A 25,746-nucleotide genomic window follows, 5' to 3' on the forward strand; every position below is an offset into this window, starting at 1 on the left:
GGAATTTTAGTATGATTTATGCATATTATGATTCAATATTCAGTTTTTTTCCAGAATTTTCCCTTTTCTTTTAAAAAAAAAAAATCTGTTTGATGTACATACTCGTGACAAAATGAAAATATCATATTCTAAAAAATCGCGTAAATTGATCAAAATTTTTATAAAGAAAATCATTTCTAAGCTATTAATGTGATTTTGTAGGCAAACACAAATCTCACAAGTTTGAATTATGAAGTTATCTCTTTTTGTTTTTTTGTTTTTTTTATTTATTTATTTATTTATTTTTTAGATTATTTTCAAAATGTCAACTAAGATTTCTGTTACTCATCAAATATTTTCTTACTTAAAAATAAAACTACTTGATCAAATTACATCATCTTTGGAAGACATTTGTTTTATCATGGGTAGTTACATCAATACAGATTTTTCTGTAATTTTGTTTTTTTATATGGAGGGAATTCTGGGCAAGAATCCAATATTTATGTTAGTATTCAATTTGTATAAGAGATTAATGTAGTTTAATTTAATATACTCCCATTGTTTTGCCTATTGTGTATCTAAAGCAATTTCCTAAGTAATTTTATAAGTTTATACTATGTAACATTTTAATAGAACTTTATTGATAACATTGACATTATTCATAGATGACTTTTAAAAACTTAGCCATTACATGCAACATTTTTGTATGTTTCTGTGTATAAATATTTTTTTGTATATTTATGATCTAATACATTAATCTTTAGTATAAAATGGTTTTATAATGTAAAACTTTTTTTAGTCATTTATTTTTTTTAAATGAGTTATTTAAAGATCACAATTTTTCTAAAATATTTACAAGAAGTTAAAATTAAGAGAATACTTTTGCATCATCAGTACTGTCTTGAATCTGATATCATTTGAAGGTTATTTTTTTAATAGAATGCAAATATAAAACTAATTTAAAAATCAAATGGCAATCTATCTAACATATGAAATTATCTTGTCGGATTACAAAATTCAGACCCAAATAGCATTGAAACTGACAAATCAAACTTTGCTTTTGATTAATTTTCATTTGTTATTGTTGTACCATAGATTATTGGCCATTATAATAACATATTTCTTGACAATTTATTAAAAATGTTACTCCATCTATTCATAGCAAAGTATTAATGTTGCCCAAATAAAATTGGTTCTTATATTTTAAAAATTCTGTAGCTTATCAACATCCATTTATTAAAAAAAAAAAAAAATTTAATCCCTTCATTCATTTATTTTGTCTCTAATGTTTTAACCATTATATTCTTTGATTTAAATTGTAGATTTTGAAAATAAGTGAAAGTAAATTTGGATAAAAATCTAACTTGCATTTACATCATATAAAAGGGGCTAATCTGAACTTTTCAACCAGATTAAATTCTCCTGCTTAGTTTGGGTGTCTTTATCTTATCACTGTTTCTTTATTCCAATTGATTCCACAAATGCTTCCATTATTTTGGGATTTAGATTATAGCTAATGTTTGCTTTTCATCATGTTTCTACATTTTTGAGATAAGGATTGATTATTTGTATTATTTTGGTTCTTTGGAATACTGGTTTCATCTTGAGTATTATTTGCACAACGTTTTGGTCAATGTAATCTCCGACTTTCTTCAGGTGTATCTTTTCGGACTCTGGAATCTGCACAGAATTTCAAACAGAACTCTTTGTTTAATTCAGTTATAAGTTACATTCCTCTGTGAGTAGAAAGTTCAATTCTCAGTGTGTGCGATACTCAAACTACAATTGCGAATTTTACTCGGTCATGGTTGATGGAATGAGAGCATGCTACCTCCATTGATTAAATAAAGGGTTCCATTTCGAATTCCATGCAGAGTCCAGAGTTCGACAGAAAGATTCCCAAAGAAGGTTAGAGATTACATTAATTGAAACATTGTTAAAATAATGCTCTGCTTTTTAGCAGCGTGAAAAGTAAATTCATACACATCAGTGTAATAAGACTTCTTTTTTTTTCTTTTTTTTTTGACTGGCTTGATTCTGTTGTTGGCACTGGTGCTCCCCCCCCCCCCGGGTTTCTTCTTTTTTTTTCTCTAAAAATCAAATATTTACAGAAAGGATCAGGTAGAACTTGTTGACTTCTGTAAGTGGAAGTGGTGCTATGGAACAAACTGAATTCAAACTTAGTACATCCAAATTGTTAGTTCATCAGTCATCATCCATTTGACCACTGCCACTTTCCCTCATCAGTGTTGGACTTTGCTTTTACTAAGTTTAAATTTATGAAATTTACATAAAAATTAAGTTATTTATGGACATTTTACATGTTCTAATTAGTTATAGATGACCGATCTCTTAATGTTTAAGTCCATTCCTATCTTGTGTTTTATAGTTATTTTTATTGCCATTATCTCTTAATAAGCAAAGAGAAAGTGTGTGTGTGTGTATGACAAAATTTATATAGTTATATATGATGTCTGACAGCAAATAGATAAAACAATTCTGATGATATTAATTAAAAATGGAAAGGGAAGACCAAATTACTCAAGGTTTCGCTCACTGTTTTGTGGGCTTTTTCAAGAGTGAAGAAAATAGCTACAAATGACCCATAACGGTTAAAGGTGTCATGGACCATTTTGGGGCTATTTTATTCACTCTAAAAAGCCCACAAAACAAGCAATTTGGTCTTCCTCTATATCTTTAATTCATATGATGCCTATCACTTTTCTTTTTTTTTTTAACCTTTCATCCTCCCTTGCTCCTTTTTCTATGTGTTTATTAAGGCAAAGGTAATAAAACTAACTATAAAATTCAAAATAAGAATAGTCCATTGTTTATATCAGCAAAAAGGAAATATCACAAGTAGTAATACTGTGGGTAAATAGAGAGGGAAAGAGGGAGAAGATAGTAGGAAGAGACTAATTTTGGATTTCGCCATTGTATTTAAAACATTCAATGGGCTTTGCAAACTCACTTTTTCCAGATTCAAACAATCCCACCTGAACTCAATATGTGACCCAACGAGTCACTTTTTTTTTTCTTTAATTTTTTAAGGCATATTTATAATTTTACTGGAATTAATCAATTGCACTAATATTTTAACAGTATTCCTTTGAATTGAAAAAATATATATCTTGAAAATGCTTCATCAGTTTTTCAGGATTTTCAACATCCTCCCATCTCAACCAGTAAGCTGACCAGGTGTCAATCAGAAATGAGAACTTCACTTTGAAGCAGCATGCAGTGCAAAAAAAAAAAAAGTGGATATTGGATTTACTTTAGCTAGTCTCGTAACTTTTGCTACCCTTATTTTGTCTTTCGATCCTCATTTTCCATCAGTGATATTTCTGACAAAGGGGAAAGTATTGCTGTTTTCTGAGTCAAAATTTATTCAGCTAACACATACTGTTGGCTAGTTTTTAACTTGGAAGTAGTATTTATTAAAAAAATTTTAGCTCCTTACATCAAGTGGTTTCATGCCTTGTCTGGAGCGATTTCTATTAAAATGAAAGATGTTACTAAGTGACTTTTTTTTTATGCTTAAGATTAGTATAATGAAGCTGATGAATATTTAATTGAAAGATATTCTTTGGAGACAATTGTACTGAAATGAATTTGCTTTTAATAGTCACTAGCTTTATTGACGTGGCATTACTACTATATTCAAATTTGTTATCTGTTCTATGACTACACCTTTCTTTTAGGTCTAGTATCTAAGTTAAAAAAAAAAAAAGAAAAAAAGAAAGCAAATAAGGAATGCTAACTCTTACCAAAGAATAAGTTATTCCCCTTAGCTGTTTTTTTTTTTTTTTTTTTTTACGTGTTTAAGAATGTCTCTATATTAGTAAACTACCGAAGTAGAATATTTTTTAAAATAAATTGTAGCAAAGTTATTGTTAATAATATGGTACGACAATAACAAATGAAAATTAGTTAGAATAAGTTTTATTTATCAGCTTAACTACTATTTACGTCTAACTTTTCAAAGCTGATAGAATTTATAGAATTAATTAAAAATATTTTTTACCCATTTCTGTTAGCTTTTTTCTCCAATAGAAATGTATTATGAAGGGAATAAAGCTTATATTTCAGTTAGTTTTTTTTTTCTAAGAGAAATGTGATGGTAAATACCTATTTACCTTCTTCTCACCATGGAGGGGATGTGGCACGTCAGAATGGGCAGAATGGGCCAGTGCCCTTAAAGAAAAAGCATTCTGACCCTGCATATGATGCCTGAGTAGCCCTATTGCCATTCCTCAGTGAGGGTGCATCAGACAACAAGCAATAATCTTGCTCTACTTTAAAGCTGGGAGGTAAGGTCTGGAAGGGTTGACATACTAGGACTACCTAGAATAAATACCTCAGCTCAACAGTTAAAAGGCTATCAAAATTATCAATCTCTGTCAGACTGATTATCGAGATTGAAACCTTGATTAGTGCATACTCCCAATTGCAACTGAACGCCAAATGAATGGCACGAGCTTGTACAATTGTTACGTCTCATGTGATCGTACATAAGGCATAATCATGTTCATATATAGGTTTTCATTAGATCACCAAAGTTAAACAATATTGAGCCTTTTCAATGCTAGATGAGTGACAGTTTAGGAATACCAGATGTTATATGTGGGAAGAAGGCGACAGCTCCCTGCAAAAAAGCAATGCCATCAAAATCAGTTTATTCTCTGTATATAATGTCGGCCATTCTCAGTGTGAGAAACATAAGTTAGTAGTGCACAGCATGCATGCATAGATGAAAATGGTTTGATGGCCTTGTTTACATGCCTCCCCAATGAGGACAGTGTTAGACAAGAGAAAAGTTTTTAATGTAAGGAAAATTCAGCTTTCACCTAAAAACAGGGGCACTCTGGTTTAGGATAGAAATTTAAAAGATTCCTCAGTTTGAGATTTCTTCTTCACTGACCAAAGACAAAACAGGAGAAATGTACTATCAGGACAGATAAGGGTTTTACTGTTTATGTACGACTAGCTGCGACAATTGCTCCTGCTGCTTCTTTATTCGTATAACTTGGGTGCATCGTTTGAGCAAGCTGTGATGGACAACCGTTGATTCTATATTCCAGCAATTTCGGCACATAAACAATAAAACAAAGTTAGTTGCAATATTCAGTCAATAAAAGATATTTGCCCAAAAATAAACTCACGATTGTTTTTAAGCCAGAAAAAAAAAAAAAAAAAAGCAATCAATTTTAATTTAGATAAACTGGTATGACTTTTTCTTTTTCACATTAAAAATTTATGTAACAATAATTTTTGCAAATATGTTTTTATTGACAATATTATAGCTGACTCTTTTGTTGTTTATGCGCAGAGATTGCTTGAATATAGAATCAGCAGTTGTTCATTGTCTCAGGTTGCTTGAGTAACATGCTTAGAGATGCAACAGGAGTAGTTGTCGTAGCTAGTCATACATTTGTTGTGCCTAGATAGTTCATACATAAATATTAAAAGCTGAAACAGATAGTACACTTTGATCCTAGCCAAAAGGCTATATCAAATGGTCGAGGTCTTTTATTTCTTTAATCAAATAGCAATTAAACATAACTAGTGACCTCATTGTCTCTTCCTCTTTAGTTTCATAAGATGAACTGTCTGAATATGTGTAAATTACGTTGTCTTATTATTTGCCTTTCATTTATATATGAATTCTCTTTTGTTATCGCTTATTTATAACTTTGCTGTGACTATATTTTACAGAAGAGAGATTGAAGATATTTTTTTCTCTATAGCCACATCTTTTTTTTTTGTTTTGTTTTGTTAGGTTCAGTATAAAAAGAACAAAAACAAATGGAGAATGCTAACTCTTACTATTTCTCTAAACCACATTAAGTATTTTTCCAAGCATATTTTATGTTGTAATGCAACAATTTGAAGTAAACAAATATTAATTTCCTGAAGTGTTAAGTTTGAAGATAAAACTAGAAATAAATAATCTTTAGCAAGATTAGTAAATAACCTTTTCTTTGCATCAGGACAATTCTATGAATTTACCTACTAACATGTAAACGTCTATGTACTGCAATTTATTTTAAAATAAAGAAAATATTTAAAAACTATTTCAGTATGTTAAAATTATACAGACTGGTTGAAAACTAGATCTTAATATATTTCATGACAATAATTGTAATTTAAAAAATTTTTCAATTTATCAATTGCTAGCTATAAGACATAGAAGCTAAAATCTAGAACTTGTGGTGGCTATCTTCAATCATTACTTATTCAGAAGATATAAACAAATTCTTATATTGAAGTAAAAAAAACTTTAAAATTAAGCTGATCAGTAAAAAATTTAATTTTATGTTAGGTAAAAATTATTAGTTGTATATTATTTCTTTTCTGTTTCTTTGTTGTTAACAATTGTAATATAGTTTTTGAGACAAACAAACAAAAAAAAAGACTAAAATTTTGCACATCAACTTAGACAAGTAAATATGATCTTTCAATTAAACAATTGATATTGAATTTTCTTATATATTTAAAAAAAAAAATTCTAATTATTTAGAGTACCTGAAAGATTTCATATTTCGTATTGGGGGATAAAAATTTGTAAAAGTTGGTATCCATTTGTGTAAATGTTTTTGATGCATGTATATACTGTTATTTTGTTTATATCTCTTGCTTTATATTCTTTTTTTCTGTAGAGTGAACTTTATCCGACTTTGCCATCAACACCTCCTCCTCCACTTCCTCCAACAACATCTCCACCTCTGTCTCCATTGGATATCCTTAATGTAACTGAAAGTGAAGTTTATGAAGAGGATATGAAGGTAAAATACTTTTTTTTAACATAAATTTATTTAATTTTAAACTCAACAGGTTTTTTTTTATTAACATTTGCTAAGACAGGGACTTTTTGTAATTCAGAAGAAGCAGATTTCCACTTAAATCTGCTGCTTTTTTTTTTTTTTTTTTTTTTTTTTTTTTTTTGCTTATTTTGATAACAAGAAAAGTTCGATTTTTGCCTTGACTTATCTCTTTTATTTATTTATTTTTTTTTTTCACTGATTATCTTTCTCATTTCCTATTTTTTTCTCTCTCTGACTCTTTCTGTTTTGTTTTACTTCCCTTCCTCCTCGTGCTGGAAAATTTTAATCTTGCTATACTTAAAAATATTCATGATGAATCTGCGGTTGCTGATAGAGGAAATATTTTTGTGTTGTTATTCTTTTCCTCTATATTAAAAAACAAAAATACGAAAATAAAATGTTATATTCCAAAAATTATGTAAATTGATCAAATAGTTTTATTTCTAAGAAAATCAAATTTTATGGGTAAACAAAAAAGGGGCTGTCTTGTGTTGTCATCTTGAAGAAACAAAGACAGATAACTCCAAAATAATTTAAACTATTTAAAAAAATTATATTCTACTGTTTTTATGCAGTTATATGTAAACATCCTCATAAACTTGAAGAAAAATACAGGCAATTATTTTAGAACTTAGGATGGGGATTGGTTTTGCATATGAATTTAATGTAAAATGATACCCCAATTTAGGATCATTCTATGGTTTTAGAACAGTTAATCATTTTAATATGTTTATTTTTTGCTAGGGAAGATAAACTCTGCATTTCTTTATTTTTATTTTTTTGAAGAGTGTCTAAGTTTTTTAGATGACATGTGGCATTGTGAGATTTTTTTTTTGTTTGTTTGTTTACTTGAAGGAGTAGGGGTTAAGAAAAGTTTTTTTTACAGAGCTTACCACTCAGAGTTGGTGGTAAAGTAAGTTAGTTTTTTAAAAGACTTTTTAGCAAACCTCCCCCTCACCCATCCAAATGCACATAATTTCTCACCCAGAGCAAAAATTCTTTGGTTATATTAAATTTTGCACCTCTCTCCTTTGTAATGGTAGATACCAATGTTTTCAGTTAAATATTGCATTATCATTCCGTTTAATTAATCAAACTTAAAATATTTTACAGAAAAATGGATGTATAAAATGGTCATTGTTTTCAATCAAAAAGACAATAAAGTAAAGAAAATATGCATAAAATTTTTAAAAATCTTATTTGAAAAACAAATATTCAGTAAATAACAATTAATAAAATGTCATTTTGTAAAACTAATATGCAAATATCAAGTTTCAATGGATATCCTGCTGATTTGGCAGGCTGAGAGTATTGTCATTGCTTTCCATAATCAAACTTCTTATACAGTATGGATAATATTTCAAACAAACTGCAACACCCTTTTTCAGTATTCACCAGGTAGAGCGAGAAGAAACAAAACAAACAAGTGAGAGACAACAACCAAGTTATAGCTTAAATATTTATTTACATTAAATAAAGTCAGCAAACATGCAAAGAACAAAAATGAATATGAGATCTAATGTAGGGAAAAGAATGTTATATTATGGTGAGCAAAAATCACATTTAATCATATGAAAACAGTCTCTGAAAGAAAATGGGGGGTTTAACTTGCAAGACATTGATGGATGGCACAATGGCTACTCCACAAAGTGCAAAAACTTGATAAAAGAGTAAAGCATAAAGTTCCTTCTGAAGAGATTTAATGTGTAAGAAAGTGGATCCAGTAAGTATCAAGCACAAGGGAGTGAGTTAGGTCTGGATATGGAGTTTGGGCTATACAATCTTTATGTAGGGTATCAAAGATATAATCTCCAGTTTATGAATAAAAAATGTTAATGAATCGTACAACCTTCTGCAGGTTGGATAGTTATTTTTCACAATTTAAATCAATTCATTCTCAGTGGCAATAAAATATTCTCAAAAAGAATCAAAGATCGTAACAAGCATATATTTATCATTTTTCTTTAGAGCCTTTCTACCCATTCAAATATTAGACATAAGACAAATCCTTTTCCTTCTTTCTCTATGTTTTTCTTTTTCTTTTTCTCCATCAGCCATGACTGGGTAGAAGTCCTAAGTAATTCATAATTGTATTGAATTGAATCTTTTAGCCTCCAGAAAAGTGTCGCATACAACTGAATTTTACCTAGTACTGTATCCATTATGCCACAGGTTCTTGCAGATTCACAAGTTTGACAGAAAGATTCCTGAGTTTAACAAGATACATTTGAAGAAGATCAGGGGTTACATCGTTTGAAACATTATGCGAATAACACTTAAGATGAGAAAAGTAGTCTAAATTATCAATCCTTATTTTAAAAATTCTGAAACTCTTGAAGTTTGTAAATATTCTTCAGATGAAAACTTCCCGAAAATATCTATTTTCTGTTTGTGTATCATTTTATCACAGCATGTGCTGATTGCTTTTGTTTTTCTTCTTCCAGGTGAATTTAAAGGCTCAACTAAGTTGTAAGAAAACGGAAAGTGTCGAAAGCTCTTCCTCATCGGAGCATTTCACCCCAAGTGACCTTAAAGCTTTTTCATCACCATCATCAACTCCACCACGCACAATGTCACCAAGGATGTCACCTCTCCTTTCTCCAAGTCCAATTCACTCTATTGGTGGCTCAGTTGAATCATTACCATCAACCTTGGAGAAAACTATCAAGATTAAAAAAGGACAAGAGCAACTAGGTTTGTTTTCTTTTCAGTCAACAATCTGATTGGTTTAAAAATCATTTAAAAATGTAGCAAAAAAACTATTAGATGAACTAATTACTTATAATATTGTACTAGAAGAATATCAGTCCTAGGCCCGGGAGGAGGTAAAATTAACTCTCCGAACAGAACAGTTTTGTGTCACTTATGTCTTCTTACAAAGATTAAAATAAAGATATGATACTAAACGTTATATCTAGAATCATAATCAATTTTAGTGATTTTTAAATATGATGTTTTTGTTTCGTCCTGGTTGCATGCATCATACAGATTTTTCATTACTTTTTGTTTTTAATATAAGGGGAAACTCTGGTCGAGAACCAGAATCTTTATTTTAATTTTGATCAAAATCCATTACATTATTATGATCCTTGAAAGAAATAATTGAAATTCAAAGAATTTTGCTTAATTGGTATTTCATGACTACGAATCAAAGTAAATGCACATCTGAAATATTTAAATAAAAATATTTCCAATTTCCATGAAATGTGATTCGAATTTATTAGGCACAAATTAAGAAAGATTCTCTAAATTCCAATTTCTTAAAACCTATTAAACTTCAACCTCAGATTTTATATATATTATTTTTTAATCGACAGATTTTGATAAAAATTGGAATAAGGATTCTAAATATAAAATTTAGTAGCATATACATATATAATATCTTGATTTTAATCCTTATAAGGGGATATGAAATTGGTGCAAAACAGTTCTGTTCAGTGAATCATTTTATTATTAACTAGCATATAAGATCCTACCTAAAGCATGATAACTGTAACTTTATTTCTTACTCGTAACATTGTAATTTACTGTCATTATCGCAAGTTACTTTTTCAATTTTTTGTACGTATTGTAAATATTATCTCACTCCCCATGATGGAATTTTTTATACACGTTTCCTTATTGTAAATAAAATTTAAAAACAATTGAGAAATATGTCGATAGGATTAGCCTCTGACATGAATTTGGTATTTTGGTGATTGTCTAGCACAGAACTGACTAAATGTATGATTCTCCCCTCTCCTTCTCCCCCACAAGACGTTTAGAGCTTCATATCTAAGGCAACAAATGAAATCTTGTGATATTTGTGAAAAATATTGTTATGACTATCATTTTTTGTTTAAATAAAATTGTGAGTTATTTTTAAAAAAATAAAACCAAGCATGAATGTGAAAAAAAAAATCCTGGTAGTTTGAATTTAATATTAACAGTAAAAGTCGATTTATTTTTCAAACAACAAATGAACATGTTTATTTTGGAAAAGAAATCCCTGCACAAGTGAAGTATTACTTACATTTGAAGTCTTTACTTGAAAAAAGGATTCTGCAACTGTGAATAATTTCGTTTTTATTTAATTACTAGCGAGGGATACCCAGCGTTGCCCAGGTGTTTTTCGGGGTATGTGAAAAAAAACCGAAAATGTGAAGAAAAAAAACAGGTGCCCGTGAAAAAAAAACGAAGCCTTCACGACGCGCAGTTGGAAAATAGTAAAGTGTTAAAAAAAAAAACAGGTGTGCATTTTTGATTGACGTGATGGCGATAGGTATTCAGCAGTAAGCATTTTGTGCGGGACAGTTTTGAATGAGGTGAATAAATCGGTTTGTTTGTTTTTAAAAACCCGCTCCCTGTTTATTAGGAGGAGCGAAATAAAAGCTAGTCTGATATGAAGAAGTCGACATTGAACAAACGTTACTTAGCTCTCTTGAGACAACTGGTTTTCGGCCTGTGATTAGAGTCGAGTTTCGCTTTTTTTTATACCGAAAACCGAATGTAACGCGTGCCGATGCGGGAAATGTCGAATAATTAACGTTTGAAAGTCAATAAAATTAAACAGGCGAGCTCCGTGGGTAACTCCGAGATATTACAGTTTATAGATTATATAAAAAGTTTTAAGAAGTTGTGAACCGAGCAAGCGCTTCTCTGAAAGAAGCCTTTTGTGGACATTGAGGAAAAGCATACATACATACATTTTCGCTTTTATATATATAGATTAAATATTTTTTTATTATGGAAATTGCTCCAGACAATGTGTGAAGCCACTTGATGTAAAGAGTTAACAAGAATAGAAAATTATTATTTGGAAGATAGAAGATACCTATAGCTTTGGTCTTGAAATGACTAAAGCTGAATTCCACGGTTGCAGTTCTTGAAAAGAAGCAACTGAAATAAGGTATATGAGGTATTAGAATAACAAATTATTGGAGACCATTAGACAGTCAAACATCTGGAACAAAGGAAGCATGAAATAGAGCAGACAATTCTGAAGAGCATATGCCATAATAGTATTTATAGAAAAGACTGAGACTAGCAACATCATGTCTGTGAGAGAGAGGTTGCTGAGAAGAATTATCAGATTATAGATCAAAAACAATTATTTTAAATCTTACAAATATTAGTAAAAAAATAATTATTTAAATGTTGCAACCTTTTTTTTTAATACATTTTTCAATGAGGTATTCATTGTGTAATTTTATTTTTATCTTATGAAACAAAGAAAACTTGTTAGAAAAAACAATTTTTACATTCTAATATATTTCAGCTATTTTATGGATCTAACTGATAATTTCCCCTAGTGAAACCAGATGAAATTGAAGGAAAATTTTGTGCCTTTAGATTCCTTGAAAAATTTAACCCTTATTGAAACTTATTTGAGTTCTTGTTCAGATTTACTCTTATATTAAAAAACAAAAGTAAAGAAAAATCTGTAGGATGTATGTACACCTGTGATGAAATGAAAATATCATATTCCAAAAATCACATAAATTGATCAAGTAGTTTTATTTATATAACTGCCAGTGGGGAAAGGGCTTGCCTTGTGATAAAATATGCTTTAAATATATTTTAATTCATGCAGATTTCGTATTTATTATTACAGAGCTAATTCTTTATTGAATGTTATATAGTTCTGATTTCAAAAGTTAAATAAATGATTTGGGTGCCATCAGCTAGAATAAAATCAAAACATTTAGCACTCCAGCTATGCTCCCTACAGTATGAGCTATATATATATATATATAAGTAAAATTTAAACTGAAACCACTTCAAGCTATGAATGAATTTGCGCATGCACAAAAGTAATAGAAATATATCAGCAAGTTGAAATGAACATTTTGCATTCCAACTTGCTGACATATTTGTGCTTGTTATTCATCCATCCAAACAAAGATTTTACTCATTATAAACTATCTTTGGTGTATGATTACTATTTCCTGTTAATTTCAGTGTTATGTGACTAGTAATTTAAGAGTTTATCAGTTAAATATTTACACACAGACACATGCATATATCTGTTGTTTTATTTATATAGATGAAAATCATTTTTAAGCAATTAATAAGAATTCGTAGGCATTACAGCATTAATTTAGTAAGTACAAATTAATATTTCTATTTCTTTGGGTTTTTTTTTAAATCGTGGGTGACAACCACTCTTGATAGTTGATTTTCTTATTTAAAAATGAAACTACTTGATCAATATACATCATTTTGGAATGTGATATTTTCGTTTTGTTATGCATACATGCATCATACAGATTTTTCTTTCTTTAATGTAAGGGGAATTTTGGACAAGAACCATTACTTGAATAATCTATTAACATTCCAATTTTGATAAATCACAAATAAAATAACCTTAAGAAGGATGTATGCTTTCTCCATCCTGTTCAACTACATCATTGACTGAATCCTAAAGAAAGGCTTGGTTAACTTTGCTGGTGTCAAAGTTGACCATGATTGCTTCATCACCGATCTCAATTTTGCCGATGATGTTGCAATCCTTAGCGACTCCTATGCAGAGGTCCAGCATGCACTCGATAAGGTCAGTTGCAGGGCCAAAATGATGTGGATGAAGATAAATGATTCTAAGACAAAGATTCTCTCTGCAAACTACTTTCTATTTAACTGAGTGGCTATAACCATGGCGAAGGTGTGGAAGAGGTTGAAAACTTCCAATATCTGGGCACCAATTTTACAGCCACTGATTAAGTGAAAGATGAAATAATCACTTGTATCAATCTGGCCAGAACTGCATTTGTTTGTCTTCAAAAACGACTTTGGTCTCATCAGGAGATAAGATGATCCATGAAGTTGCGAATTTATGAAGTCATGGTCAAAACAATTCTTCTCTATGGATGTGAGACCTGGCCATTGTGCAAAGAAGATTTTCATCAATTTGAGGTTTTGATCACTATTGCCTCTGCTGTATCCTGCACGTTCGCCTCTTCCAAACTCGACTATCCGCACTAGATGTAACATTCTTAATTTGAAAGAAACTCTACTTAAAAGGAGACTCTAGTTCAGCCTTGTGCTGTGCTGGCCTGGGGAGAAGTTTGTCTGCAAACTGGTGACGCTGAATGCACTCACTGGTTAGAGAAAGTGCCGAGATAGTCAAGGTGTGGCTTGCAATGATCAATGCAGACATAGAACTCATGTCTGGACCTCATATTTTTGGTGTCTGATGCTGGAAGCGCATATCTTCGCTAGATCATGATTCTGCTGCTGATCGACAAGGGTAGATAGTCTTGACGCATGATGCGGTTAACATCATTGGAGCTATTTCAGCCCACTCCGGGTGAAGCTGCTGCTGCGTGTGTGTGTGTGTGTGTGTGTGTGTGTGTGTGTGTGTGTGTGTGTATATATATATATGTATATATATATATATATATTAGCAGGATCTGTTAACCGGCAGTGTCCGGTGTCCCCGCCCCCACCCCAATAATAAGATAAGAATAACAGAAAAATTATACTTCGCCAGTGTTTGCACTAATATTCATATAAAATCATAAAATTGTCAGTAATTTAGTTTTTTCATATATAGATTGTTTTTTCTGATGGCCGAAAGGAAAAAAATGCTCACCATTTTTTTGCAGGATATATAGATAAACAAGCCCGATATCCATTAGTCGCGTGCTCTCATGTAATGAATGAATGCGTGAATGTAGGATTGACATGAAATTCTTAAAGATAAACTAAAATGACTGAAAAATGGGCTGAAATGACTTAAATAAATAAAAAGTAAATGACTTAGAATGCCTTTAATGACCTTAAGAATGACTTGAATGCTTAAAAAATAACTGAAATCCTTCAAAAACAACTTGAATGATCTGGAGAATGACTTGAATGGCTTTGAGACTGACTGGTTGTAAAGTGGGTGATCATTTTACATTAAATTAATACAAAAAAGTGATCCCCCCCACTTTATATCACAAAGTTACAAACATAAGTAAAGCATGTAGTAAGAACAGATACTACACTTTGAGATATTAAATCTTTTATTCAGGCAAAAAAAGAACATGAACAAAAAACTTAGCATCTATTAACAACAGACCTTTGATCTTAACCAAAAAGGGCAAGCACAAAAGTGTTATGGACAGACTGATCGACGGAGTGATTTATAGAGTCGCTTGCATGCGACTAAAAACATATAGAAAGAAAAACGAAAATGTCTCATTATGGAAATAGATTTACATCCTCCTTTCCCTTATTCACTGCAGACTTGTGAAAGGATGAATATTTATATATAAAAGAATAATTATTTATTCATATTTGCAAATAAATACATTGATTACTGCGTTTATCTAGAGAATAAAGAAAAAATATTGTTGCTGATACTAAGAGTAAACATCTTCTTGATTGTATGTGAAAAGAAAATAATCTGGCATGAGTGTGTTCTTTTAACTTGGAATAATTTAGATGACTGAAGTAGGAATTAAGTTAATATCTTTCATTAACACCTTTTAAATTTTTTGTATCATATTTCAGGAATAACCATAGATGCTGTTGACAAAGGTGTAAATGGCTGTGTTGTTAAATCTATCTCACCAACTGGTGCTGTTGGGAGGGATGGTCGCATTGCTGTTGGAGATTACATCGTCTCAATCAACAATGAAAGCCTGAGGAGAATTACTAATGCACAGTCACGTGCAATCCTAAGACGTGCATCATTACTTGGAATTGACATTAAGTAAGTAAAATATTTTGTCTTTTAACTTTTATATAAAGTGCAGTTGTCTGTGTATGTTTTTATGTCCAGGTAAAAGTCCAAAACTACTAACCAAAGATCCACAAAGTTTATATTTTCTTGATTAGCATTGCCTCTGATGTATTGTATCTAAAAAAATGAATTAAAATTATTCATTCTTTGGGTGTCAACTGGACCACATATCATCGGGGGGGGGGGTCGCCATTTCTAAAGTTATCTATGATATGAGGGAGAGATGAAAGAGGGTGAGAAAGAACAGGGAAGACAAAATAAAAATATAAAGAGATTGAAGTTTTAATGTCACATACACTTTTAAACCTCATCTACTTTGGGGATTTTTTATGACCCTGAATAATACCAGGTAGCCCAACTAGTTTAAATTAAAGAATAAAATATCCATTTTCCTTTAAGCCTGTGAGTCTTTGACATTGACATCTGAGAGAGGTAGTATACAGACAGCAGTGGAGATGAGCTGCTTTAGGAGAATCTTTGGTATCTCCTACATAGAACATATTCCCACTGAGGAAGTCAGCAATGAAGAAAGCAAATACAGATGATACAAATATATAAAAAGATCAAACGAGTATTCCTTTGAACTGTAACTTTTATTTAATTTACGGCAGTAGAGTCTTCAAGTTCTCAAGTTTGACAAGATGCACCTGAAGTTGGTCACAAGTTACATCAGCTTAAACGTTGTGAATATATTAACCAAGATGGTATTGTGAATAATCCAAATAGTGCAGATTATCAATCTTAATCTCGAAAGTCACCAAAACATAATTAGAACTATATATTAGAACTATATAACTGAGTTAACTCTTGAGGCGAGAAAAGTTGGTGGTAGGAAGATTTTTATGATGTCTTATATTTAGTTGTATTTGCTCTTTTGCTCTGGTTATAAACCTTTGCAAAGTATAAATCCAGAATGATTTGTGTCACACTCATCCCAGTCAAAATGAGAGAAAAAGGGACATTTTTTTCTTTTTTTTAATTCTCATTAGTCAGCACTTGTCAAGACCAAAATGTCACTGAAGGATGAGGGTTAATGAGATTGTCAATTAAATGATGAACAGTAGTATGAGAGGATTGGAAATGATGGGTGAAAAAAAAGCCAGATCTGATTGCTTAAGAGGACAACTTAACAAATATTTGTTACCATTAAGCTTGAATATGACTGTAGTTAGCAGGGAAGCAATCTTGTGGTATTGTGTTCCACAGATGGACAGTTCTTGAAAAGAAAATTTATCAAACTACTCTGTCAATTTTTACTCTACAGACTTGAAATTGATATAAAAAAGATTTGGACCTGTGGAATAAGTTCAATTTGTTTTTTAGCCAGTAAAAATAGCTGCTAAGGGATAAAAATTAAAAAGAAATTGGAACTGCTTGAATAAATGTTTCTTCTATGCATCTATAGATATACATTTATACCTTAAATAACATTATTTTAAAAAGTTTTTATCTGCTTAAGGACTTAAATGGTAAAGAATAATGCTGTAGAGCTATGTGTTTTGGTTTTGATTCTAGCTGATGGCACCAAAGTATTTTTTTTTTTTAGATTTTGATATCCCTACTATATATTGAGTACAATACAATAATAGTATTGGCTCTATAATAATAATGATGAAATCTGCATGAATTAAAATATGGTACTAAGCATATTTTACGACCAGGCAATGTTGAGTGGGCTGCTAGTTTCTTACAAATTTTCTTTAATCTAAATTCATAGTTTGTTGAAGGATTAAGTTGGTTTAAGAACTTTTTAATTTGTTTTAATTTTTTTGTGTGAAATTGTGTAAACATAACAATTACAAATGAACTTTAAAAAATGAAACTTATTTTTTTCTCTTTTGTAGTGTTACTTATATCACAAGTAGTGATGTTTCAAATTTTAAAGAAACTGCTGGCAGTCGCTCACAAGAGTTTAGCCCAACACATTCTGCAATGCCTTCACCAAAGTGAGTTCAATGTTTTTGTTTTTTTTGTTTTTTAAGATTTTCATATATAAGTTTTCTTTTTTCAGTTTTCATTTTCACCTTACGAAAAATGTAAACTTTTTGTATTTTAAGAATTTACTGATTTTTTTTCTTTTAATTGTTTCACAAATTTTATATTAAAAAAAAAATTGATCGCATTCTGCTTATATTTATTTTAGTGGAAGAGTAATTTCAATGACATTTTTAAATATAAATGAAATGTTATATTTTTTGGGGAGCATAGTAAATAGGTAACAGAGAGCCTTAGCAATGCAGATTTTAAAATAAAATACCTTCTCATTTTAGGGGGAAAGTGGAGGTTATTTCAGACATTACCTTTTCCTCCTTTATAGGAGAAACTCTGTTGTTAATAATTATTAGTATATTTTTAAAAATGAAGTATTATTTATATCTAAAATTTTATTGAAAAATGTTTCATAAAGATTATTTCAAGAAAAAAAAAAATCAGGATTAGGTTCAAATATGCAAACTAAAAGTTTGATAAATTTATTTTATTGCAGACTACTATCCTATTCTTTTTAGTTGTTTCACAACGTTTTGGCCAACTATTCCTCTGGCCTTCATTAGGGGGTAACCACGATGGGATAGGAACTCCGAATCTCCTAACTGCATTCTCAGCAATTACTGCCTTTCCAGATTCGGAGTTCCTATCCCTTTGTGGTTATCACCTGCCAAAGGAATAATTGGCTAAAACATTGTTAAAAAACAAATAAAAAGATGAGGTCTGCAATAAAATAAATTAATAAATAATACTCATCTCAATGAATTCTAATCAAAATAATAAAAGTTTGATGTTAACTATAGATAAAAGCTTTGTATATATATTAGATTGGTGCAAAAATGTTTTTTGATGTTTAACTTTTATATAAAAAAACGACATTATTTTTGCACCAACATAATATCTTTGTTTTTACATAAGTAGTAATATATTACTACACAGTCATGAGCACGTCTCTGTCAACTTGTTACTATTAACTAGAGATCTCTTCAGGTGATACAGCTTATACAAAAGCAAAATGTTGTCATCTTCTTTTGACTGAATGTATGCCAATTAATTAACAACAATCACGAAATTAAAACCTTAAAAAATAACATCCTCAAATGTGTTGAAAACTACAAGTATCTAGGATCACACGTCAGGAACTCTGAGAAAGACTTTAACATTAGAAAGGACATGGCTTGTAACAAAATGGATAAGATCTAGAAATCCAATCTTGCTCGCAAATTCAAAATCCAAGTCTTCCACGTACTTATTGAGCCAATCTTACTCTATGGATCTGAAACTTGGACTCTTTCAGTAAAACAACAGCGTCGTTTGGATGGATGTCACACGTCTTTTAAGAAGAGCACTCAATCTCTCTTGACGAAATCATTCAAGTCTAGAAATCATATATGGAGACTTACCGAGAGTATCAACCTCAGTTTGCAAGAAACATGTTCAGTTTGCTGGGCATTGTGCACATGCCACAGATGAACTTGTTTCATCATTTGTACTGTGGAGGCACCCATCATCTCACAATCAATTATGTAAGTTAACTTTTCTAGATAGGATACAATGAGATACATTCATCTCCAAGGAAGATCTTTTGGGTGCTATGACAGATAGGAAATACTGGAAGGGTGTAGTGAGTTCTATCTCGGCTGAGGCTGCATGATGATGATATATGAAAGCAAAGTTTGCAAACTTTGCTTTTGTATAAGCTGTATCACCTGAAGAGGTCTCTAGTTAGGGGTAACTAGCTGACCGACATGTGCTCATGACTGTGTAGCAACATATTACTGCTTATGTGAAAACGACTAGAAAGTATATCCTGCTCTACTTCAGTATTGAGCACTCTTGTGTTAATTCTGTTAAACTTCATTGGTTACTTAACCTCTGGAAAACAATAACCTCTATATATGTATGTGTGCATGTGAGGAGAAAGAGCACGCTTTGTAACTAATCAAAATAGAATTCCATACCAAGAATCGTTTTACAATTGTTTCCAAGTTAATTTATTTCTAGAATTTATGTTTACAAATAGACTGCAATTCCATTGTTTTTGCTTTCTTTATAAAATTTGGATATAATTAAAACTAGCAGGGCTATCCAGCCTTAATCAGGGCTATAAAAGTAAACAAAAAGGTGTTTATTTGTAAATAAAGCAATTGAATATGGTAAATATTATCCTAAATTTTTAAGAAGGGCTTCCACCTCTTTCTCATGATACTAAGGGAAAGTAATTATACCACCTGTGCTCCAAAATTGATAATGCTCGATCAATCGGTTATGATTTTAATTTTATTCAAACAAATTTAAAAGATTTAAATTTAATGCTGAACTGTTACCATGGTTTTATTTAAGATCGCATTCAATTGTATGCCGATAGATCATGCTGAAATAACATTATTTGGAAGGGTGGTTGTTAACTATTCTGTACTTACATATATTATGGGGACTTAGTTTTGTTTTGTTTTTTAGATATGATTTTCAGATTAAATCCAGTTATTATTGCCTGATCTGTTTATTATAATGTTCGGTGAAAGTATAGATTAGTTAGAAAACGCCTTCCCAGGAGTATCTGCATATGTTTGTGTGTATATATGTGTGTGTGTGTGTGTGTGTGCGCATATGTTACAGATTACCCAGGGCGTAGGCCACAGTCAGGGATATTACGTATAATTTAAAATAGACTAATGGCTAGCATCCAAAAAACATAACTTACTAAAAATATAAAAATATATTTCATAAAACCGAGACACAATACAATAGTAACCATTCTTTTATAAAGCAAAGAACTGGAGTACGAGAATTTTCAGAGCTCAGTCAATCAGAATCGATGGACTTTGACAAGGCAGCCTTTATTATTTAGGAATCGGAAATTGGAAAGATTATGTTAGGTCTATGTATGTATGAGTTAGTTACAGTCAGTGTAATCACAGAATCTGTGGAATGTGTAGAATTCATACAGGTAACAATTGGTAGCAGTGGTAGGACTATTATTTAGAGAGAAAAATAGGGGTTTTTTCTCTAATATTGCGATTGTGATGGTGTTGCTTGTAGGATTTAATGTAGCATTTTATTATCACAACTGAATGTATCTAAAATGGTATTTGAAAGCTACATAAGATAGTGGCTATTAGCCTAGATGTATTGAATTTGTATGTGACATCTGTTGTTACAGACCTACGATACTTTGGTCCAAAGAGGAATTCCTGCAGCGACTTTATTGATATAGAAATAGTAAATATCAAACGTAAAGAAATGATAAAATTTGAGTCTATTTGTAAAAATATACATAATAACAGTCAGTTAACTTAGAAATAATTGTTAAATACTTTGTATTGTATTTTATTCTGATTAGCTAAAGTTATTTACATATAATACTTTGAAATACATCTATAATATAAATCTCTCCTGTCTGTTTAAGCGTATGTATGTCTGCCTAAAACTTTCTACAGAGGTGATGGATTTTCATGAGATAGGTTTCGTTTTGAAGCTCGACCCTTCAGATGACAAATATCGAAAAATTGGCTAAAAACATTAATTCCTTCACCCTCAACTGGGCACTTTTTTTGCCGATATTTTCTAGTCATCCCTTCTTTTTGATTGACTAGTCTTAATTTAAACCTACATCATTTCCGGTTTGGTGATGGGCGGAACAGCAAAGACGTCTCGTTTTTTGGGGGGTGGGGGGTCACTTTCTTTTTCTCCTTCGCGGTAGAGGTTCGAGCCTGCCTGCCTACCTACTACCATACGTTTTTTGTTTTTACTGAACTCTGAGAACTGGAGCTTGGGAAATATCAAAAAACGCCTGAATCCTGAACAATGGAAAAATGATGTTAAATGAATAAAGAGAGAGAGAGAGAGAGAGAGAGAGAGAGAGAGAGAGAGAGAGAGAGAGAGAGAGATAATGTTTTATTTATATTTAAATTTTGATGTTATTCTCATGAATACCAGATGAAACATTTTAAAATAAGTTTAAAATGAGAAAATATAAAGAAATTTCCTTCAACTTCAACTTGCAATATCTCATTTTTAGGTTTTTGTAGTAAAATTTGGATGTAAATAAATAAAAAAAATCTTATTGTAAATTTACAATTCTTTCTATTATGTAATTTATATTTTAAAGTATAAACTTTAGTGACTTAAATACTAAAGACTGTTTTTATAGTTCAAATTGGATTGTTTTTACTATTAAAAGAAAAATATAGCTTGATCTCTAATATGCTATGACTCGTATTAAGAAGATTCACTGCATTAACTATTGAAATGAATCTTAAGGGAACAATTTAAGTTGAGTTCTGGTGTCATTCCCCCCCTTTTTTTTTTAGCTGTAATATAATTTTGATCAATGTTTAGGCTATTTTTATTTAATAATTATTTCTTCCATTATGATTAAATTTTCAAAACTTTATCACATGAAGAAACTACTGTAAAAGTAAAATGGCTGCAGAAGAGGTATACTGAGATGATTATAAATGGCATCACTTTTCAGAAACTAAAAAGCTGGAAAATTTTGAATAGTGTGATGAACAATAAGCAATCAACAATTTCTCTTCTATCCAATCATCATGAAATTCCTTTCATAACAACAAATAAAGCTTAATTGCTTGTCCAGTGGCTTATTCAAATCTCCACTTTGAACTTTCGCCTCATTCCTAATTTCTAACTGCAGCAAAAACCACACCGGATGATTCGATCACCACTCTTTCTCATATCCTGGTTAACATAAAACACCTTGACACCTCCAAAGCATGCAGATCTGATTTATTCCTTCTATCGTAATAAAAAAAAAAATGGTCTGTTGAGCTGGCCCCTATTCTTTTCAAACTTTATAATATGTCTAGATGAATCTTGCTTTTCTGATAGCTGGGAAATTGCCTCTGTGGTACCAGTCTTCAAGACCTCTGAAGAAAGACTGACCTGCAAGTAATAAGCCTATAAGTCTCATTTCACTGTTCGTAAAAAAAATCTTTGAATTCTTAATCAATATAGCTATATTCCAGCACCTAGAAAATACTAAACTTTTATCTGAAAAACGGTATGGATTTAGACTATCCCATTCTACTGCTAGTATCCTAACAGTCATTTCTGAACGTATATACCATATACTGGATAAGGCAGGTGAAGCTAGCACAGTAGCTCTAGATATCTTCAAAGCATTTGATAAAATTTGTACACGGAGGTCTTGTCAGAAAAATGAACTCTTATGATACTGTTGGTAGAATTTTTAATATAATCACAATCTTTCTTAGCTAAAACAAAGATCCAGGCCATTTTCGATAGCCATGCATCTAAACAACATAAATTGCAAGTGTTCCTCAAAGGTTGATACTAAGACCTATATTATTCTTGATTTTCATAAACAGTGTCCCTGATACAATCATGTTTGAGATGAATGTATTTGCCGATGACACCACACTGTATTCCCATCTTGAAGCCAAATTAAATACTCACTCATGCAAGATAATACCTGAATCCGTAGAAAATGATCTCCCGTGGAATTAAGCCAAAAATGGATAGTTACATTTAATGTTATCAGAACTAAATCCCTCTCCATCAACAGTTGCAACCTTTATAATCATAGATTGTGATGGCTGATAGCCCCCTTTTCTGAGACTCCAACATTCAAACTCCTATTCACAGGCAACATGTGCTGGAGTAAACTACATAGATATTGACAAGTCTGCTGCAAAGAAAGTAGGCTCCCTCTGAGGCTAGAAAGTTTCTTACGTCTGCCAATATTGTATGTCTCTCAATAAGCCACTGAGTGTTCAAGATTTCATCCATTTTAACGTTGATGCAATAACTTTTTGTTGCATTGAAACAATTGCAAACAACACTCTGAATCATCAACGCATTGTTGTTTTTGATATATTGTGAGGACAAACCTAGAACCCATTTTGAACACAGCTTTTTCATTGACAAGCGTTCATGCAAAATGGTGAATACACTGCATTCTGATATCTTCAATTCCTTTGCTATCTTGCACAACTTATTTATGACTGACCAAAACAAACTTGTGTCCATATTTGATATTTTCTCAGGCATTCATCAACATTCATGCTTTTACATCTAAAGTCCATGTATCACCTCTTGACCATTGTTTCTAAAAGAGCAAGATCCAAATAACGTTTTGCTTGCACAGTATTCAGGGTTCGTACAGACTTGAAAAGTCCTTAAATTTTGACTTTTACCTTGAAAAGGCTTTAATTTCTATTATTACCTTTAAAAGTACTTGAAATATGGAAAACGCCTTGAAAATTGTATTTTTTTACGTTCAGTAAAACTTTGTGTCGAAATATTAAAAATCGAATCAAAGAAAGATTAAAAATCAAATCAAAATAAATACTATTAAATTATTTTTTAAGTGTTAATAAAAATACCATTAAAATACTTTTTTAGATATTGAAAATAAAATTGAAATATATTATGAAATTGCATAGTATTGTGATTACAATAGTTGCATCCATATCTCCATCTATTTTTGTTCTCATTTATAATTTAATTTTGGGGGGGGGGCACAAGGGTGTAGTAGTGGCGGCCACCATAAATAAAATTACCCCCTTCCCCCATCTAAAAAAATACCTTCCTTGCATGGATGGAACTCTCCAATAGCAAATATCCACCTCCACCCCACCAAAAAAAAATTGTGATAATTTAAAATTAGGCCGGCTAAAAAAAAAAAAAAATGGACAAGACAGCAGACATCTTGGTTAAACGCTGTAAAGAGAGTTAATATTTGAGATGAAATGAAAAGCATTTGAAACTACTTAAAAAAAAAAAAAAAAAAAAAAAAAAAAAAAAAAAACACTAAAAAATGATGCAGGAAACAAAGGAACTTTTATTAGCTATGGTAACATTTATTTATTCTATATTTGATATTTTAACATTTTTTCAAATTGCCGTGAATTGTAAAACAAACCCCAACTTTTGCTTTGAAAACTTGAATTTTGTTTGGAGAAGCCCTTTCAAAGCCTTGAAAATAGATATTACAAATCTGTACAAACCCTGGTATATTTTTCATCAGAAAGCAATGATTCAGATTTTTCAATTTTCTTGAAAAATTCTAATATGACCTTCACTTAGGTAACTTTAATTTGTAGCTAATAATCTGATTGCGGTCAAATTTTAAGACATGCCATTTGAAGCTTAGTATTTTATAAAAAAAATCATGTAGATATTTTTATTAGCGGCACTATCCATGTCAGATTCGGGACTTAGTGATTAAGGTACTAGGCAATCATGCATTGTGGAAAATAGGACCCACTCTCTTTACCAGGCAATTAGTTATTGCACAGTGTGTTTGAGACTTGCATTTTCCTGTTAAAATAATTGCTTTATCAATTGTTGCTTATCTAGTCTACTCTACCATTTTACCTACATCTGTGGGAATTCATTCTTTTCATAAAAGTATTAGTGAAATAGTACGATGGACTAGACTTGATAGGTTCAACTAATTTAGTGGAAGAAAAACTTTGAAATAAAATTGGTCCACTTGGCATTGCTTCCACTTATCTTGGATGTTTTTCTTGCCACTGGATTTAAACGATGCTGAATCAGAGGTGCGAATGTCGTTTGTGCAACTCCTTATTTTGTTATAAACTATATCATGCAAATACTTTATCATTTGAGATAAAATGAGGTTTTATAATAATTTTAAAAATATGGTGAATGACTACATAAACGTGTGTGTATATATATATATATATATATATATATATATATATATACATACTTACATATGCATGTGTAAGTATGTACATATTTATTTTATACATTTGTATGTGTTTGTGTATATACATATTTATAAATGTTCATTTGCATTTATGTATGTTGCATATATGTGCGTGTTTTGTGTATGTGCATGTCTACAGTTATGAATTTGTATTCGTCTGTATATATGTTCTTGTATATGCATTTGATTTTGTGTGTATATGTTTGTACATGCATGTATATGTTTATGTATTTGTAAAATGATTATATTTCTTAAGATAGGTTAGTCAATTACTTTCTAATTATCTTTTTTCTTTTTCTTTTTTTTGTGAAATTGACGGTAGGATGTATAAGTTTTAAAAATTTATTTTGTGAATAAACTTGTGATTCACGTAATATACGTATGCCTTAATTTGTATACATCCAACACTTGTCAGCATATAAAACGGACATTAAATCTAATATGAAAATGATGTACATATTTTATTGACTTTCACCCTCACTTTTAAAAAATGAGATTGACAAATTTTACATTTGCAAAAATGTAATTGA

General features: G+C 30.8%; 1 protein-coding gene across 9 annotated transcripts in view; it reads left to right on the forward strand.

Annotated features, from left to right (window-relative positions):
* Positions 1-25,746, forward strand: part of LOC145295954 (multiple PDZ domain protein-like) — a 548,951-nt gene that overhangs the window by 343,339 nt on the left and 179,866 nt on the right. For all 9 annotated transcript variants that reach the window (XR_013869923.1, XR_013869924.1, XR_013869925.1 and 6 more), the window contains 4 exons: positions 6,639-6,764; positions 9,248-9,497; positions 15,279-15,480; positions 17,355-17,456. Coding sequence is in view for 3 of the 9 variants with exons in the window: in XM_080141856.1 (XP_079997982.1) it covers positions 6,639-6,764; positions 9,248-9,497; positions 15,279-15,480; positions 17,355-17,456 (680 nt within the window). In the remaining 6 variants the exon portion in view is untranslated. The remainder of the gene's footprint in view (positions 1-6,638; positions 6,765-9,247; positions 9,498-15,278; positions 15,481-17,354; positions 17,457-25,746) is intronic.

This window comes from Euprymna scolopes, chromosome 16 (assembly GCF_053919585.1).
Source record: "Euprymna scolopes isolate OS-2025 chromosome 16, ASM5391958v1, whole genome shotgun sequence".
Taxonomy (NCBI): Eukaryota; Metazoa; Mollusca; class Cephalopoda; order Sepiida; family Sepiolidae; genus Euprymna; species Euprymna scolopes.